Source organism: Leucoraja erinacea, chromosome 14 (genome assembly GCF_028641065.1).
Source record: "Leucoraja erinacea ecotype New England chromosome 14, Leri_hhj_1, whole genome shotgun sequence".
NCBI lineage: Eukaryota > Metazoa > Chordata > Chondrichthyes > Rajiformes > Rajidae > Leucoraja > Leucoraja erinaceus.
Genome location: NC_073390.1, coordinates 55,006,497 through 55,027,035, shown reverse-complemented (window position 1 = coordinate 55,027,035; position 20,539 = coordinate 55,006,497). Strand labels below are relative to the sequence as shown.

At 44.7% G+C, this 20,539-nt stretch overlaps 1 protein-coding gene and 1 long non-coding RNA gene across 2 annotated transcripts in view; one reads left to right on the top strand and one right to left on the bottom strand.

The window, feature by feature from the left end:
* The window catches only part of ngef (neuronal guanine nucleotide exchange factor), a 77,636-nt gene that overhangs the window by 32,182 nt on the left and 24,915 nt on the right, over nucleotides 1-20,539 (bottom strand). The window contains exons 3-6 of the mRNA XM_055646464.1: nucleotides 20,380-20,533; nucleotides 9,071-9,415; nucleotides 5,264-5,358; nucleotides 2,123-2,403 (exon numbers count right to left, since the gene is read on the bottom strand). Coding sequence (XP_055502439.1) covers nucleotides 2,123-2,403; nucleotides 5,264-5,358; nucleotides 9,071-9,415; nucleotides 20,380-20,533 — 875 coding nt within the window. The remainder of the gene's footprint in view (nucleotides 1-2,122; nucleotides 2,404-5,263; nucleotides 5,359-9,070; nucleotides 9,416-20,379; nucleotides 20,534-20,539) is intronic.
* LOC129703764 (uncharacterized) lies at nucleotides 7,389-12,465 on the top strand. The gene is made up of 3 exons (XR_008724619.1): nucleotides 7,389-7,851; nucleotides 9,060-9,290; nucleotides 11,226-12,465. It is a non-coding gene; the product is annotated as an uncharacterized LOC129703764 (long non-coding RNA).

Below are 20,539 nucleotides of genomic sequence, written 5' to 3'. Positions count from 1 at the left end.
AGTTCCTCGGTGTGCAAATAACGGACAGCCTCACCTGGTCCAGGAACACCACTGGGACCGTCAAACGGGCCCATCAGCGACTGCACTTCCTGAGGAAACTAAAACAGGCCTCACTCCCCACCAACATCCTCAGGACTTTCTACAGGGGCACGGTGGAGTCTGTACTCACGTACTGCATAAATACGTGGTACTGCACCTGCAACTGCTCGGACAGGAAGGCTCTGCAGAGGGTAGTGAGGGGAGCAGAGAGGATCATTGGTGTCTCCCTACCCTCGGTACAAGAACTGTTCCAGAGCCGCTGTCTGAAAAAAGCACAGAGAATTGCCAAGGACAAACTGCACCCCCTCCACATACACCTGGATCTCCTGCCATCAGGCAAGAGATATCGAAGCATCAAAGCCCGGACTACAAGACTGCTAAACAGCTTCCTGCCACAGGCTGTGAGGCTGCTAAACAGTCACTCTGTACTCACAGTCACTTGACTTGACTCTGCGGCTGGCACGGACACTTTAATAACTGGCACTGGCCACTCAAATCAGCGGCCCCAGACATTTTTATGATTGGTTTATTGTATTTTAACATTGTGTTTTTTACCTGCTTTTAACTATTTATACTGTTCCATCAGGGACTGGATTGTTTTTAGTGTTATTATGTGTGAAATGTTTTAAATTTCATGTGCGATGCTCCGCTATTCACTGGGAAACGTCTTTTCATTTTGCACTGTACAACTGTTGCTTGCAAGATGACAATAAAGGTTGATTGATTGATTGATTGATTTTCAAATGCTCAATAAACCCAAGGCCTTCATAAAGTATGTTCAGTTGGAGAGAATGACCATAATTTTTTTCTATATCCTACCTCTGTGAAGGAAGATTTCTACATGTTTTCCACTTACATCATGACTTGAATATTAATATATGAAGAAAGGATTCTCGAATATTTCAAAGTAAATCAAATAGACCAGTAATTTCTTTCCTTGGTTGACTGATAAATTCTTAAATCACTAAGCTCAAATAAAATAAAACATTATTTTAGTGACAGTGGTGAACCTTTCTTGCATTTTCAAGTGTGACCAATGTCAGTAGTGAAGTCGTGGAATATTACAGATATGTAACAAACCCTGAACTCCAACCCTGAAACTCAACCTTTCATATTTGTCCCTAGACAAATTTGGAATTGCAGGACACAAGATCACCTTGAATAATGAATTCAAGCCAGTCCAGACCTTTGATAAGGCACCACTTAGATTGCACTAGTTTTTTTCACTTTTTCAGAATGCAAGAGCCATTTATTACACTGGGCAAGGTGGCGATGAATTGTCTTACATAGAAACATAGAAATTAGGTGCAAGAGTAGGCCAATCGGCCCTTCGAGCCTGCACCGCCATTCAATATGATCATGGCTGATCATCTAACTCAGTATCCCATACCTGCCTTCTCTCCATACTCTCTCATCCCCTAGCCACAACTAACTCCCTCTTAAATATAGCCAATGAACTGGCCTCAACTACCCTCTGTGGCAGAGAGTTCCAGAGATTCACCACTCTCTGTGTGAAAAAAGTTCTTCTCATCTCGGTTTTAAAGGATTTCCCCCTATGACAGGTACTCCCACAGTACTCCAGTGAAGAGAATTCCAGGTACTCCCACAGTACTCCAGTGAAGAGAATTCCAGGAATTAGACACAGTGATGTTGAAGCAACAGTGATATATTTCCAAGTGAGGTTGGTGTGCAAGTGTGAAGTGAATCTTTGGGTGAAAATGTTCCTCAGTGCCTGTCCCCTTGTTCTCATTCTCAAGTCATGAGAATGAAAGATGCTGTTAAAGTATTCTGGCTTATTGTTTTATGAACAATAAAACAAAACACCCTTTTCAATGCTCCCAATCTTTTTTATCAGATGTGTGGGATTTACAGTGATTTTGTTGCTTGATTTTGACATTAATTTTGTTGTCCAACAAATGTGACATTTCAAATGCCTAATTTTATTCCCTGCTGCAAAAATTGATTTTGTGAAATTGGATCGATGGGGAAACAATTTGCAGACTAGACAAAGTGGATTCTGGAACGAATAACATATTGGAGTGTAAAACTCGTCACAGGTCTTAATTTTATCTGCCTTTCTTACCTCTTGGAGTTTAATTTCCTTGCGACTGAGAGTACTCAACACTGTGCTGCTTCTGACTTTCTCTGTGTTCTGCCATAGTTTCATGCCCAGGTTATTCGTACTCGAGGTGAGTTTAACAGGTTGCGATGGCTCTTGAGCAGGAATAGTGGTGTCACTTTTCACTTCCTGAGGTTTGCCTTCATTTACAAATTCCGTCCTGTTCTTTTCAGCGCAATCCTGCATCCGCCTGGTCTCGATTTCTTGATACGTGCTCTTTTCCCGATATTCCTGATACAGAAGTTCTAGGATAAGACAAATTAGTGCCTTACATTTTTTAATATTTTTGGTGCCTGAGATCGATCAGCCTTGCAAGCATTTTGTGTGATATTGGCTGGAACCCTTGGTCATTTGTCGGGTCAATGGAAACAAAAAAGTCTGTGATCTATGTTATGGATTTCCTTTCTCTCTGGATTGCTCTAATGAACATTGCAGGATGAATAGAGGCAAATTGCAGTTGGATTAGCATTTTGATCCTTGTTCCAACATGAAACAAACTGAAGCATTCACCAGCAATATAACACGTACTTATCCATAGAGATCTGTGGCTTACAAAGATTACATTTTCCTGTCCTTTAAAGAGCCGGTGGAGATAACATTGGAACATAAAAACCTATTTAAAATGATGCACAATGCAGAATGTGCCTCAAGCTTCTGATCTTTAGATTGGCTAGTGGGCAATTAACCTTTGCCATCATTACAAAGGAATCAACAGCGTCTAAGATTGTTCCCACAGGGAAGTGAAATGAAACATAGTCATTTACTGCAATCAAGTATCCAATTTCATGGCCAAAAGGCAAATGATCCATTCTCCCTTCCGGCTACATTTCTTTTATTCATTCGCAGAGACTGGGCATTGCTGGCAAATGCAGTATTTATTATCTGTCTATTACTCCCTCCTGACATAGCTGACTTTAGCTTGTTCCGCCACTTCAGTGGGCAGCTAAAGGACAAGCACCTGAGGCAAAGTGCAGTCACCAATTTCCTTCCCTGAAGAATATTAAGAAAAGCAAATAAATGTTCACAATAATCCAGTGTTTTCATGTTGGAACAAAAGCGGTTTATTCCAGATTTACTTCATGATTTGAATTTACATTCTCCAAGCTGTTTTGGGAAGATTCAGGAACTGGATCAATTGACACTAAACTGAACTAAACTGAACTGATATGTAGGAGGGATCTGCAGATGCTGGTTTACACTGAAGATAGACACACAATGTTGGAGGCACTCAGAATCATTATAGGCAGCATCTCTGGAGGAAAGGAATAGGTGATGTTTTGGGTCGAGACCCTTCTTCAGACTGTGTGTCAGGGGAGAGGGAAACTAGAGGCGTGAAAAGGCACAAAGAACAAATAAATGAAAGATATGAAAAACATAAATTAGAGCCAGCGCCGATGACCCAGGAAATGTGGAGCATTCTGAGCTTCTCAGAGCTAGTAACCTTCTGAACTATGCTGCCACAAACCTGAATTAAAAAAACATATAGAATTCTCAAACATGCTCTGAGGCTTTTATGAGTATCTGATAACTCCCTCATTCTCCCACGTACCAAAATTCCACTTAGGCTCTCTCCGAATCATCTCGTGAGGCTACAATTCCTGATGCCAACTTCACCTCCACTTTATCTCATTTTATAACTGCCATCAAATGTCGCTGTGTAAAGTCTTCAAATGTTGCAGCATCCCATTGCTGCTGTGCTCTGGAATTCTTGTGTTACAATAATCAAACGGTATTTATTTTATGGGTGTGACTTTAAATATTAGAAGAGTTAGATCCGGCAACAGTGGGGATCCTGAGGACTTTGTTTGATGAATGGTTGAAATTAGTAAACTATTCTTAAACAGAATTACTTGCTAGGAGACAGTGTGTGTGTGTGTGTGTGTGTGTGTGTGTGTGTGTGTGTGTGTGTGTGTGTGTGTGTGTGTGTGTGTGTGTGTGTGTGTGTGTGTGTGTGTGTGTGTGTGTGTGTGTGTGTGTGTGTGTGTGTGTGTGTGTGTGTGCGTGTATTCCGGTGGCGTGTGTGTGTGTGTGTGTGTTTCGGTGGCGTGTGTGTGTGTGTGTGTGTGTGTGTGTGTGTGTGTGTGTTTCGGTGGGTGTGTGTGTGTTGTGTGGTGTGTGTGCGTGTATTCCGGTGGCGTGTGTGTGTGTGTGTCTGTGTGTGTGCGTGTGTGTGTTTCGGTGGTGTGTGCGTGTGTGTCTCTGTGTGTGTGTGTGCGTGTGTGTGTGTGTGTGTTGGCGTGGTGGCGTGTGCGTGTTGTGGTGGCACGGATGCTGTCTGTACGTTCTCGCTGTAACTGCGTGGGTTTTCTCCGGGTGCTCCGGTTTCCTCCAACACTCAAAAGACGTACAGGATTGTAGGTTAATTGGCTTCTGTCAATTGTGAAATTGTCCCTAGTGTGTAGGATAGAGCTGGTGTACGGGACAATCAGTGGTCGGCATGGACACGCTGGGCCGAAGGGCCTGTTTCCTCACTGTATCTTTAAAATAAACAAAAAGGTGCAAACTATCGACCTGTCAAGGCTTCATCTGTAATTGCAGAAATGCTGCATCTTCTAGCGAGTGTTGACCCAGACTGGTGCCTTTGCTGAACCATTTGCACCAATGTCTGTTCTGGGGCATGGGCAACTCTGCTGGAGATGTCTGTGCAGAGAGCAGGTAACTGCACAGGGACATTCGGGGAGGGACCGGACTCCATTGAGATAATTGTGGATCTGATCCAAAATGTTGCTCCTCAGTGCATTGGTACAATTATTCAGCCTGCTAAAGCAGGAAAATGTCAACAACACACACACAAGAGACATTTAGCCTCCTGAAGCACCTAGAGCTAATGACTATGTGCTATTGTTAAATCACCTCCCACACATTGCCTGCGCAGTCACTACACCTCGCCAACAGCTACTGTTTCACACGGATGCATTATAAAATCAACTGAAAGGGTGGAGGAAGGTGGGGGGGGGGGGGGGGGTAGAAACAAATTGTGAGCTTTCAATGAATCCCAAATGTTTCATTTTAGTGAAGAAACTATTGACAAAAGCCTTGTTTTAAATTGCATTAGAACTAACAGCTTGAAACATTCCAAGACATTGGCCATTCACAGTATTGTACCTATGTTTTCAATGAAATGCCAAACATTCTTGAACCTGGATACGGAAGCACATGCTGGAGAATTTCCATTTTGTTGTGAGCTCGCTTCAAGAAATCTGGAATAACACAGGAAGAGATGATAGTGAGTGACAAAGGAATATACAGTTCGCTAAACATTTATCTGGTTCCCTCCCTCTCTATATTTAACATATTTTGCATGCTCTGTGTGTGTATCCGCAGATTATTTTCTCTGCAGTTTCACCCTCTTTGTGCTCAATATCTTTTTCCTGCCTTGAGACCCCACCACACATTGCCGATGCTTGCTATCACTGGCTTGTGCAGTGACCTATCCCAGATTGCTGCAGCTCATATGTTGCAAACATTGTGAATGCATTGTGTAAGGTGCAAGGGATGAATGAGATTTGCATGATGCCTCTCATTGTTCCCAAGGCACATGCGTCAAATATTGGTCATATTGATTCTCCTAAATTCACAAGTTATAGGAGTAGAATGAGGCCATTTGGCCCATCGAGTCGAATGTGTACATGTGTATAAATGTTTGTCATTGACTCTGTCCATCTAATATTCTGTTAGTGACTGGGTGTGTATGTTTTAGATCATTTTTTTCTTCCATTAGCAATCAAATGAAAATTGGAACATTGGAACAGAAACTAAATGTTGCAGCTACAGCTACAGAGACCCATTGCCTGGTATAGAACAAGGGACAGACAACAACACACCCCAGGAGCAGGCCCTTGGATCTACAATGTCCATGCAGAACACGGTGCCAAGTTAAACGCATCTCCTCTGTCTGCACATAACCTACACCTGCCTCCATGCCCTGTGTATCCATGTGCCTATCCCAAACCCTCTTAAATATCTGCCTCCAACGCCATCTCTCACAGCGTGCTCCAGGCATCCATTACTCTCTGTGTGAAAACCCACGCATCTTTCAAATGGAGCCCTTTCACCTTAAAGCTTTGCCCTCTGGTCTTTCTCACACTGGGAACAAGGTTCTGACTATCTACCCTATCTTTGCCTCATCATTTTATATACCTCTATCAGGTCTCCCTTCAACCTCTGATACAATCCAAGTTAGTTTAACCTCTCCTGATAGTTACTATTCTTTATATATAGTTAATAGTTCTTATATGCAGCATTGTGGTAAATCTCTCCAAAGCCATCACATCCTTCCAGTAATGGGGTGACTAGAATTCCATGCAATACTCCAAATGCGACCTAACTATAGTCCAAAAAGCTGCAATATAACTTCCTGGCACTTATACCGGGCGCGACTCTGGTCAGCAGCGGCCTCTGCAGCCTGTCCGCGTTTTTATTATTTTTTGTCTGTGTTTTAATGTAGTTTTTGTTATATTATGTTGGGGGGTGTGTGTGTGTGGGGGGGGTGGGGTGGGAGGGGGAAAACTTTTAAATCTCTCCCTGCACTGGAGACCCGACCTTTTCTTGTCGGGTCTCGGTTGTCGTTGAGGCCGCAACGAGGAGCGGCCTCCAACAGGAAGAGACCGGGGACTCAGGTGCCGACACACCTCACCGTCGCGGAGCTGGCCGAGACCGGAGCGGGTGGAGCGGTGGAGGAGCGCTGCCGCTGCTGCGGCCCGACCTCCGGAGATTGGGAGGCTGCTGCTGCGGGTCTGCGGACGGCGGCACCGGGAGCCCGCGGGTCCCTGGAGGGAGACCGCTTTTCGGGGCTCCTGCAACGGCGACTTCTCCCGCCCAAGTTGCGGGGTCGAAGAGCTCCTGGAGCGGGGCCTAACACCACTGCCCCGCGCGGCTGGAACGGCCACGGGACTCTGCGAGCGCACACCGGGGGCTCCAACACCAAGACCCGGTGTGCGACCTTGCATCACCCGGCGTGGCTTTAATGGCCGCGGGACAATCGCCATCGCCAGCCGGGGGCTTTGACTTTTACTCTGACATCGGGGGGGGGGGGGGGGGGGAGAGGGCGGGGGAGAGATAAGTTTTTTTGGCCTTCCATCACAGTTATGTGATGGATGTTTATGTAAAATGTAATTGTGTTGTGTCTGGGGTCTATTTGTGTGTAATGTATGGCTGCAGAAACGGCATTTCATTTGGACCTCCAGGGGTCCAAATGACAAATAAATAGACTATTGACTATTGACTATTGACTACGCAATGCCCCAACCAATGATGGCAAGCATACTGTGCACCTTCCTTACCACTTTGTTTGTGTTGCCACTGGCAAGGAGCTGTGGACCTGGACCCCAAGATTCATCTGTACATTTACTGTATACTTACCCCCATGCAGTGCAACATCTCACACTTGTTCGGATTAAACTTCACCTGACATTTCTCCGCCAACTTCTGTGGCTGATCTATATCCCGTTGTAAACCTTGTTTCCACAGAACTTCCTGCAGGAGGATATCTAATGGTGGATGTCACCAGCGACACTTGTTCCATCGTCTAGCTGGAAATATTCTGACCTACATTGTTGCTGAAGGTGTGAGCTGCTCGACAGTGCAGCAAGAAAATGGAAGAAGCTCCAACTGAGAGGAGGTTGACCAGGCTAGGGCTGTATTCCTTGGAGCGCAGGAGGATGAGGGGTGATCTTATAGAGGTGGATATAAAGGTGAGAGGATTAGATAAGGTCAAGTATTTTACCCAGAGATGGGGAATCAAGAACCAGAGGATCTTGAGATGAGGTGAGAGGGGAAAGATTTAATAGGAACCTTTTTTTTTAAACACAAAAGATGGTGGGTATATGGAGCAAGCTTCCGAAGGAGGTGGTTGAGGTAGGTACTATCACAATGTCTTTTTGAAACATTTAGACAAGTATGTGGATAGGGCAGATTTAGGGGAATATAGGGCAAATGCAGGCAGGTGGGACTAGTGTAGATGGAGCATGTTGGTTGGCGTGGAGACATTCAGCCAAAGGGGCTGTTTTCACACTATCTGGCTTTTATTCACCAATATCTCTTGTGTTTGTGATTTGAAGGGAGGCACAATTCTAAAAAACACATAGTTCTTGTTCAATGTGTGTGTGATTGGGATAGAGGGAGGCAGAGGTGCAGGCGTTGTTGGGGTCAATATTCATGACGAGGAGGAGAGGAAAAACAGATCTAAAATGGGATGCAGCAAAATAAGTTGTGAAACCTCTGCAATATGGTTTCATCATTTTGTTGAGTTGTGTCCCGTATAATGTTACAGTCCCATGAATATTAGATACTGGGATCGCCTTTCATTTACGTATGTCAATATCAGCAGAGCAACAAATCCAGTCTTTGCGAGGAGTGTCGTTCACAGACCACGAGTTGGTTTAAATTATGATTTAATTTATCTCTTCCCATCTAAATTATGAATTCTGGGCCAGCCCTTCTTGCAAGTCCTTGTTCTTAAAGTGTGAAAACAGCCCATGTGTCGCTGAGATGAAAGAATAATCTACACAAAAGTGCCACTTTATTTATTTCAGTTTTAAACATAACCAATAAAAAATGCAATGAAAGCAGCGATTTCTGTCAGTTTAGGCAGAACATTTGCCAGGTCAGGAGTTAACCTAATTGCACTTTAGCAGGGGTTTGTTTGGGCTCCAGATAAAATTATTCTTCGCAGCAAATAAATGATTGAAATGAGATGGTTTTATGATTTATTTTCAATTCTATGTTAGAGTTTCCTATCCAATAGAAATAGCATTTAACATGTTAATAAATTAATTCGGTATTCATAAAACAAATAATGTGTGTGTGAATCTGAATTTAGGTGCTCAAGGTTGAGAGATGAAACATTGTTATTTTAAACTGATTGTGTTCTACTAGCATGTTATTCACTTTATTTTGCCAGATACTTCTTACCTGCTTGAGTTGTCTTTCTCTTGACCATCTCCCGGTGAAGATGCTGTTAAGCTTCCTTCTTCAGGAGGCTGAGTTTCTCCGAGATTGCAGGAGCCGAGGTCGTTGGTCAGAATCTCTGTGCAAGTAACTTTACTCGGAGTTGAAATGGAGCTGGTTGCTTTATTTAGAAGATTTTCAGTGTTCGAGGCCAGCTGACAGCTTTGGGAGTCACTGTGTATTTGTGAGTGGTTCTCCTTTTGCTTATCATTTAGTCCAAACACTGGCAAAGGCCCATAACAACTGGGCAGCATTTTCGTATCAATGTGACTCCAGTCCCCAGGCTGAGGATTCCTTGATACAGACGGCCTAAACCAAAATAATGAAAGCTTTTTATACTGCCAAACGACTAAAAAATACCTGTAATTTGTAAACTAAACTAGTGCAACTTATGCGTTAATTTTTTTCAGTTTTTAATAGTTATAACCAGCAATTTGTAATATAAAATTTAGAACTGCATAGTGGTGCAGCGGTAGAGTTGCTGCCTTACAGCGCTTACAGAGCCTGAGGCCAGGGTTCGATCCTGGCTACAGGTGCTGTCTGTACGGAGTTTGAACGATCTCTCCATGACTTGCATGGGTTTTCTCGGAGAACTTTGGTTTCCTAACACACAACCGTACAGGTTTGTAGCTTAATTGGCTTGGTATAAATGTAGAAATTGTCCCCAGTGTAAGGTAGTGTTAATGTGCGGGGATCGCTGGTCGGTACAGACTCAGTGGGCCGAAGGGCCTGTTTCCGCGCTGTATCTCTAAACTAAACTAAACTGAAAATAAATGTTAAAAATCAAACAAATTTAAATCAACGACACTCACCACGTGCAGAGTAATTGCCCGAATAATCACCAACAGCTACAAACGGGCCTGTCCCACGAGCACGCGACTCCATGCGGCAAGCGCGACCTAACGTGGTCGCTTGAGCTGTACAGCCTCCGATCGCCGGAGCCGTATGGAGTTGTGCGGAGCTGGTCCCAACATTGCGCGGGGCTCCGATAAACCGACCGTGTTCAAAAATTCTGCGCGGCAACGGCCTGCCGCTGCCTCAACGCCGTACGTCACTCGCGAACTTCCCGCGGACTTCGCTCGAACTTCATGTCACTCACTCGACCTCCGCGTGGCGCCCACTTCTGGTTTGCTCGCGCTTGCCGCATGCATGCTGGTGGGACAGGTCCTTTAGGTCGCGCTTGCCGCATGGAGTCGCTGCTGGTGGGACAGGCCCTTTAGGTCGCGCTTGCCGCATGCAGGCGCATGTGGTGGGACAGGTTAGATCGATCACACGTTTTTATTGATAGCCAGCTTATTGACACATTATTGATAATTTCTCTTTGATTAGCAAACGATCAAATGGGAACATTGATCACTGAGAAAGCCTAATGCAGATTGGTTGATTCATATTTCCAGTCATGATAGGATTGATCTTAATACTGCCAACCAATGAGAACGATGCATGGTCATACCTCGCTACATGTGACAATAAATAAACTAAACTATCAGCATCATTCCCAACATTGTCCCCTGAATCTACACTAGGTCTGGGGATGTCCACAGTTCTTGCAGATCGAAGTCACAGGACCACACTTACTTATGATCAATGCTATGGTTTAATCCCACACTAGAAAGGCATCCTGGTTTGTAGGTCAATTGTAAATGTTCCCCAGTGTGTGCAGGGTAGTGGACGTGTGTGGGGATCGCTGGTTGGCATTGACTCGGTGGGCCGAAGGGCCTGTTCCCATGCTGTATCTCTAAACTAAACTAAAGGGCCTGTCCCACTTGGGTGTCATTTGCGTGTAATTTACGCAACATCATTTCACGACACGCGACGCACGACACGCGACGCACGACACGCGACGCACGACACGCGACGCACGACACGCGACGCACGACACGCGACGCACGACACGCGACGCACGACACGCGACGCACGACACGCGACGCACGACACGCGACACGCGACGCACGACACGCGACGCACGACACCTGCATGAAGCGCGAATGACACACAAGTGGGACAGCCCCTTACGTTTCTGAATGTGCAGACTATAGGCTCATGACTGCTAAATGAAAGCAGCCCGTGTACAATCAACCTACATGGCATAGAAGTATAATCTTATTCTTCTTCACAGGATTCTGACATGTTCAATGTAAAAACTCATTCCAAGTACCATGCCAGGAATCTCCATGGTGACTGTCCTATTAATCTACAAAATCAAATGACGGAGCCATTACAATTCTCAGACTTCTGGCATCAGGACCGCTCTCTCTCTCTCTCTCCCTCTCTCTCTGTTGTTTGACCCTTGTGTTCTTTACCTTGGAGGTTTTGTTTATTGTCCCCAAAATAAAATGAGCACCACAGCTGTTTGCAAAGTGATGAATTGCAGATGATGTGTGAATCATCAGCATGTATTGCTGTGAAGGCTTTGTTGTTGTTTTTCTGTGTTACACTGTGCTCAAGTTCAAACTTGAGAGCAAGGGCTGACTCATTAGAAGCTTATTTTGTAATTGTACATCGAGATTTTAAAGGGGAGGGGAGGAGTTGGGTGGTGCTGAGTGTATTGCACTGACGGAACCTTTCCAGTCTAAATGAGCTAAATGTATCTAAATAAACAGAGGAACTCGACATCAAACAAAACTAGAATCATGTATCTGTACACTGTGGACGGCTCGATTTTAATCATGTGTTGTCTTTCCGCTGACTGGTGTGCAGGCAACAAAAGCTTTTCACTGTACCTCGATACCGTGACAATAAACTCAATTCAATTCATACAACCATATAACAATTACAGCACGGAAACAGGCCATCTCGACCCTTCTAGTCCGTGCCGAACACGTATTCTCCCCTAGTCCCATATACCTGCGCTCAGACCATAACCCTCCATTCCTTTCCCGTCCATATAACTATCCAATTTATTTTTAAATGATAAAAACGAACCTGCCTCCACCACCTTCACTGGAAGCTCATTCCACACAACCACCATTCTCTGAGTAAAGAAGTTCCCCCTCATGTTACCCCTAAACTTCTGTCCCTTAATTCTCAAGTCATGTCCCCTTGTTTGAATCTTCCCTACTCTCAGTGGGGAAAAGCTTATCCACATCAACTCTGTCTATCCCTCTCATCATTTTAAAGACCTCTATCAAGTCCCCCCTTAACCTTCTGCGCTCCAAAGAATAAAGCCCTAACTTGTTCAACCTTTCTCTGTAACTTAGTTGTTGAAACCCAGGCAACATTCTAGTAAATCTCCTCTGTACTTTCTCTATTTTGTTGACATCCTTCCTATAATTAGGCGACCAAAATTGTACACCATACTCCAAAATTGGCCTCACCAATGCCTTGTACAATTTTAACATTACATCCCAACGTCTATACTCAATTCAACTAGAAACAAGCAACTGCACGCGCTGGTTTACAAACAGGGACATAAAGTGTTGCAGCAACTCAGTGGGTCAGGCAGCATCTCTGAAGAATATAGAAACATAGCAAATAGGTGCAGGAGTAGGCCATTCGGCCCTTCGAGCCTGCACCGCCATTCAATATGATCATGGCTGATCATCCAAAATCAGTACCCCGTTCCTGCTCCCCATATCCCTTGATTCCGTTAGCCTGAAGAGCTCTAACTTCCGTTGAAGCCCATTGGATTAGGCTCCACTGCCTTCTGTGGCAGAGAATTCCACAAATTCACAACTCTTCGTGTGAAAAAGTTTTTCTTCATCTAAGTCCTAAATGGCCAACCCCTTATTCTTAAACTGTTCCGGACTCCCCCACATCTGGAACATTTTTCCTGCATTTAGCCTGTCCAATTCCTTAAGAATGTTATATGTTTCTATAAGATCCCCTCTCACCCTTCTAAATTCCAGTGGATATAACCCCAGTCGATCCATTCTTTCATCATATGTCAGCCCCACCATCCCGGGAATTAACCTGGTGAACCTACGCTGCACTCCCTCGATAGCAAGAATGTCTTTCCTCAAATTAGAAGACCAGAAATGCACACAATACTCCAGGTGTGGTCTCACCAGAGCCCTGTAACTACAGTAGGGCCACATTGCTCCTATATTCAAATCTTCTCGCTATGAAGGCCAACATGCCATTTGCTTTCTTCACTGCCTGCTGTACCTCCATGCTTACTTTCAGTGACTGATGTACAAGGACTCCCAGGTCTTGTTGCACTTCCCCTTTTCCTAATCTGCCACCATTCAGATAATAATCTGCCTTCCAGTTCTTGCTACCAAAGTGGATAACCTCACATTTATCCACACTATACTGCATCTGCCATGCATCTGCCCACTCACCCAGCCTATTCAAGTCACCCTGCAGCCTCATAGCATCCTCCTCGCAACTCACACTGCCACCCAGCTTTGTGTCATCAGCAAACTTGGGCATGTTACATTTAATGTTACATTTAATATGGATAGGTGACATTTCAGATCGGAACCTTTCTTCGGACACTACAGAGTTGGAGCAGTAAGAGATGGTGTCACAGACCACACATATAAACGTTGCCCCTTTGACTTTTCCTACGGCATTTTGTAAACTACAGTTCAGTTGGTAATACCTTCAATGCAAGAAAGTCCCAATCAGCTTATTTGGGTGCAAATATTGGGGCTAACATGTGTAGGAAGGAACTGCAGATACTGGTTTAAACCGAAGATCGACACAAAATGCTGGAGTAACTCAGCGGGGGGACAGGCAGCGTCTCTGGAGAGAAGGGTCTCAACCCGAAAACGTCACCCATTCCTTCTCTCCAGAGATGCTGCCTGTCCCGCTGAGTTACTCCAGCATTTTGTGTCACTAGTGAGGCTAACATTCCAGGTAGTGATAGTGCCAGAAACCTTGTAATGAGCTCTTAAACAAAGCACTTTCTGCTTCCCATTGGACACAACAGATCCAATAGCAGCCACTAATTTGTGAATGGTAATGAGCTCATCCCCAATGTTCCAGCACATATTTAGCTCTCACTTGCTATGACTAGAAATATACATTATTATTCCTAGAATTAAATAGCTGGGAGATTATGTGTGAAACCTGCCTGGTCTTTTCCCATAATACAAAAGGGACTGTTTCAGAGGTACTTCACTGGCCATGAATCACTTCAATGTGTTGTGAAAAGTAACACAAAAGTTGCTGTGTCAATTTAAATCGATTTTGGCGCCAACGTACATGTCCTAACCATGTCATTGGGGCATTTGAGATGCATTGGTGCAATCTTTGTTCAAAATATTACATACAATTCACAGAACAGAAACACATTAGACATTGTTAATGCTCCTTATTAGAATCTGTTTTAATTTCCAAGGCAGCGTGTGTTTGCAGTCAGACAAGTGAAGGTTACAAGTTTAGGAGCTAGAGGCTGTAGATGCCCAAAGTGAAACATAGAAACATAGAAAATAGGTGCAGGAGTAGGCCATTCGGCCCTTCAAGCCTGCACCGCCATTCAATATGATTATGGCTGAAAGAGTGCTCTGATCAGATGCTGGATGATACAATGAAGGCACCAGATATTTCTTCTCTCAGAGTGTAGTGAGTCTCCGTAATTGTCTGCCTTTGAGGATAGTGGAGGACGGGTCATTAGATATATTTAAGGTGGAGGCAGATGAATATTGGAAAGATCAGGTAATTGAGGGTGATTGGAAGCTGGCACAGAAGAGGAATTGAGGCCAGCATAGATCAGACATAATCATACCAAATGGTACGTCAGGTTCCAGGGGCCAAGGTAGCTGGCTCCTACTTCAATATTGATGGGTACTGTGGGATTGGATATGTGGTTGGTCTGTTAGGGAGAATCATGACTGGTAAGTTATGGCAAAGCAGACAGTGATGATGATTTGTTATAAATTCAGATAAATTAGAGAAGGATCCTCCATTTTTGTGAAGACGATTCTATTCTAGAGAGCCCAGCAAAACGTCTCTGCCGAGTATATTTTGTCAAACAAAGTGACAATCAGATGGCCACAAAATGCTGGAGTAACTCAGCAGGTCAGGCAGCAAGAGTCGGGCTGATTTACACCAGCATTTTGTGTCTATCCTCAGTGTAAACAAGCATCTGCATTTCATTCCTGCACAAAATGACAATCAGTGTGGTTGGCTTGTTCATGGTTACATTGATTAAAGAGGAAGATATTAATAATCCCATAATACTTCCCCTGAGCATTGGGATAACACATGTGTAGGCGTACAGCCTGAAGCAAAAATAAATGGAGATATGAAAATCTGGGAACTGGAAGCTAAAGCACAGGAATCTTGTTTTGTTCTCTCTCTCCTTCAGTTCTGTTCAAAGTAGGGCAAAGAACAGCTGGTGTAGGTAATGCAATTCAGTTGAGGATGGTACCAATAGACTCAATAATCCAATAAGGAGATTTTAATTGAGCTAAGCAGGCGTTAAATTATCTAACAAATAAATCTGGTTAAAGTGGCTGCCTCCAGTTTAGAGCTGAATTGGGAAGTAAAACATTATCTGAAAGGAATGGATTGAGATTGAAGTTCAGGGGCAACAGGAACAACACAAGGGGGTGAGGTTAATTTGAAAAAAGGAAGGCAAAAAGGAATATTAAAAAGATATGATCAAGGAACTTAAATAACACAATGAAATATCCTACAGGCACTAACTAAGAAAGAGAGATACAGAACAAGATTCAAACTTCTAAGGGAAAGACAGAATTAAATGACAAAATGCTTTGAATAATAATTTTGCTTCATCAGAGCCAAAGGTAAATGTGAAATTTGAGGACGAGTTTAAAAAAAATATATAACTGGGTTTCAATATAAAAGAGAAGAAATATTTGTAAAGGTAATCAAACTTAAAAGGGATTAATTCCCTTGTCCTCCATAAATTTTAAAAGAATGTAGCAAAGAGTTGGCAAAGGCGTGATTCCATACAGTTAATAATTCATTGGAAGAGAGTATAATGCCGTAGGGCTGCATACATTTGTGGCACATCAGCAGAGTAGTTAGTGAAAGTACCTGGGATCCCAGGTTTCACAGCTAGAGGCACAGGGACAGGAAGGTTGATGTAACATTGGTTTGTGCAACTGTGTCAAACTCTGATCACCACTTGTTTGTAAATGTCCCGGAGAGGCTGCAGAGGAGACTTATTAACAGAAACAGGTCAGGCAGCATCCCGGGAGAACATGGAATGGTGATGTTCTGGGCCAGGATCCTTCTTTAGACTGGAGGATCCCACCTTGAAACATCACCGATCCATATTCTCTGCGTTTTTATTATTTTTTGTCTATGTTTCTATGTAGTTTTTGTTATTTTTTTTTGGGGGGGTGTGTGTGGTGGTGTGTGGGGGGGTGGGTGGGGAGGGAGGGGGCAACTTTTAAATCTCTCCCTGCACGGGAGACCCGACCTTTTCTTTGTCGGGTCTCCGTTGTCGTTGGGGCTGCAATGAGGTGCGGCCTCCAACAGGAAGAAGACCGGGGACTCTGGTGCCGACGACTCACCGTCACCGTCGTGGAGCTGGCCGAGTCCGGAGCGGGTGGAGCGGTGGTGGAGCGCTGCTGCTGCTGCTGCTGCGGCTGCGGCCCGACCTCCGGAGATTCGGAGGCTGCAACTGCGGGGCTGCGGACGGCGGCACCGGGAGCCCGCGGGTCCCTGGAGGGAGACCGCTTTTCAGGGCTCCTGCAATGGCGACTTCTCCCGCCCGAGTTGCGGGGTCGAAGAGCTCCTGGAGCGGGGCCTTACAGCACCGCCCCGCGCGGCTTGGAATGGCCGCGGGACTCTGTGAGCGCACGCCGGGGGCTCCAACATCAAGAACCCGGTGTGCGACCTTGCATCACCCGGCGTGGCTTTAATGGCCGCGGGACAATCGCCATCGCCAGTCGGGGGATTTGACTTTGATTCTGACATCGGGGGGGGGGGGGGGGGGAGAAGTGCAGTGGAGAGATAAGTTTTTTTTGGCCTTCCATCACAGCGATGTGATGGATGTTTATGTAAATTATGTTGTGTCTGGGGTCTATTTGTTTGTAATGTATGGCTGCAGAAACGGCATTTCGTTTGGACCTCAAGGGGTCCAAATGACAATTAAATGTATCTTGACTCTCTCTTGACTCTTGGGATACCGCATGACTTGCTGGGTTATTCCCAAACCCTTTGGTCTGAAGAAGGATCTCGACCCAGAACGTGACCAATCCATGTCTCTTGGTATGCTGCCTGACTGGCTGAGTTACTCCAGCATTTAGTGTCTTTCCTGAGGAAACTTATAGATTGGTTGCAGGATGATATAGTACAAATGCAAGGTTTAACTAGGGAGGCTGCGGTTGTCCTCCTGAGAACAAAAATGTGGAGCAGAGACTTGATCAAAATGGTGAAAAGACCACAATTTGCTTTGATAGGGGTGGAGCAGCGATAGAGTTGCTGACTTACAGTGCCAGAGACCCAGGGTTGATCCTGACCACAGATGCTGTACATTCTCCCTGTGACCACGTGAGATTCCTCAGGGTGCTCAGGTTTTCCCACATTCCAAAGATGGGCAGGCCTGTAGGTTAATTGGCTTTTGTAAATTGTAAATTGTCCCTAGTGTGTAGGATAGAACTAGTGTATGGGGTGATTGGTGGTTGGCATAGACCCGGTGGGCTGAAGGGCCTGTTTCCACACTGTATTTCTAAATTCTAAAGTAAAGAAAAGCGGTCTCCATTAGCATGGTTTAAAGACCATGATACACAAAGTAATAGGCAAAAGACACCAGGGGTATGCGAGGAAAAATATCTTTAAGCAGAGGGTGGTTTGGATCTGGAATACTTTTTCCTTAAGGATCTCAGGAGCAGAGTTAATCCCCTGCAAATAAAGTCCTAGCTTTCCCAAATAACCTAGACCTTTGAGTCCTGGCAACATACTTGTAAATCATCTTTGCACTCTTTCCAGCTGAGTGGCATCTTTCTTATAGCAGGGTAAATAAAGGTGTGTACAGTGTCTTGTACAACTGCCTCCCACATTCCAGATGTCCCTTTATCTGCAAACAGTCTCACCCAATCAACCTCCGCAAGCTCCCGCCTAATGCCTCCAAAACGGTCCTTAACCCAATTTAAGAACTTAATTTGTGTTCCAGACCTATCTCTATAACTCTTTAGAAACTAATATGGTTATGGTCACGGGTCCCAAAGTGCTCATCCACTAACCCTCTAGTCACTTGCCTTGTTCCTCAAGAGGTGACCTGGTGTTGTGCGCTCTCTGGTACGGCCGTCTACAATTTGATTAAGGAAGATTTCTTGGACTCATTTAACAAATTCCACCCATCCAAGCCCTTTGCCTTGTGGGTGACCCGGTCAGTGTAAGTGAAGCAAAGAGTAGGAGTAAACGGGTCCTTTTCACAATGGCAGGCAGTGACTAGTGGGGTACTGCAAGGCTCAGTGCTGGGACCCCAGCTATTTACAATATATATGAATGATCTGGACGAGGGAATTGAAGGCAACATCTCCAAGTTTGCGGATGACACGAAGCTGGGGGGCCGTGTTAGCTGTGAGGAGGATGCTAGGAGGCTGCAAGGTGACTTGGATAGGGTGGGTGAGTGGGCAAATGCAAGGCAGATGCAGTATAATGTGGATAAATGTGAGGTTATCCACTTTTGTGGCAAAAACAGGAAAGTAGACTGTTATCTGAATGGTGGCCGATTAGGAAAGGGGGAGATGCAACGAGACCTGGGTGTCATGGTACACCAGTCATTGAAGGTAGGCATGCAGGTGCAGCAGGCAGTGAAGAAAGCGAATGGTATGTTAGCTTTCATAGCAAAAGGATTTGAGTATAGGAGCAGGGAGGTTCTACTGCAGTTGTACAGGGTCTTGGTGAGACCACACCTGGAGTATTGCGTACAGTTTTGGTCTCCTAATCTGAAGAAAGACATTCTTGCCATAGAGGGAGTACAGAGAAGGTTCACCAGACTGATTCCTGGGATGTCAGGACTTTCATATGAAGAAAGGCTGGATAGACTCGGCTTGTACTCGCTAGAATTTAGAAGATTGAGGGGGGATCTTATAGAAACCTACAACATTCTTAAGGGGTTGGACAGGCTAGATGCAGGAAGATTGTTCCCGATGTTGGGGAAGTCCAGAACAAGGGATCACAGTTTAAGGATAAGGGGGAAATCTTTTAGGACCGAGATGAGAAAAACATTTTTCACACAGAGAGTGGTGAATCTCTGGAATTCTCTGCCACAGAAGGTAGTTGAGGCCAGGGAGTTAGATGTGGCCCTGGTGGCTAAAGGGATCAGGGGGTATGGAGAGAAGGCAGGTACAGGATACTGAGTTGGATGATCAGCCATGATCATATTGAATCGCTGTGCAGGCTTGAAGGGCCGAATGGCCTACTCCTGCACCTATTTTCTATGTTTCTAAGATAGAATCTCCTACTAATACCATCCACTAATTCTTTCAGCTATCTGAAAACTCCCTACAAGTCTAGACTGTTTGGGGGGGTCTAGACCACAGTCTCATCCAAGTGATCATCCCCTTATTGTTTGTAAGTTCGACACTGTTGTTATGCCCTTCCTCATTGAGATGAGTCCTGCTTGACCAAGGTCTTTGAAGCAATGAGAGGAAATGTTGGCTGAGGTAATGGGATGTGGGAGGAAACCGGAGCACCCAGAGGAAACCCATACGTTCACAGGGAGACTGTGCAAACTCCACACAAACAGCATCTGAGGTCAGGGTCGACCCATGGTCTCCAGCACTGTGAGGCAGTAGCTCTACTAGTTGTGCCAACCTGCCACCACTGAATCAGCCTAAAACATTGTCTTAGTTTCTTCCTCCACAGATACTGCCTGAGCTGCCGAGAATTTTCAATATTTTTATATTCCATTTATCTTTAAAATGCCAAATAATTTAAAAACCTGTAGATGGTGGGAGTAACTCAGTGGGTCAGGCAGCATTCATGGAGGAAAGAATAAGTGACCTTTCAGGTCTGGACCCTTCTTCAGACATTTCCTCCAGAGATGCTGGCTGACCAGCTGAGTTACTCCAGCACTTTGTGTCTATCTTTGGTATAAACCAGCATCTGGAGTTATTTGTTTCAATTAATTATTTACACTTTTTCTTTTAATTGTGAGGTGACTGGGAGGCTTTCAGATGAGATACAGATCACAATGTGTGGCAGTCTGGAAGACCAACCTGTCAACTATGGTGAGGCCAAATTTGATCCCTTAACATTGGAACATCAGTCAAAAACATTTGAATGAAACGTCATAATTTCAATCACAAGCATTTCAAGTGCATATTGTCAAATAATGTTCAGTCATTGCCTTCGATTGCACTGTGCACAATTCAAACGGAGTTGTTTACCTCTGTCCTTACCCAAGGTTGCTGCTTGTGGTGAATAGTGGTGATTTCTGCATGTGCTGTGGAGTGTTTGTGGGAATTTTCCAACAAGGCAATGAGCCAGAGGGTTTGGGAGTGTATCCTAGATAATTTGGTCTTTCCTGCAGCCCATCATTTTTCATGCAAAGATCTGACC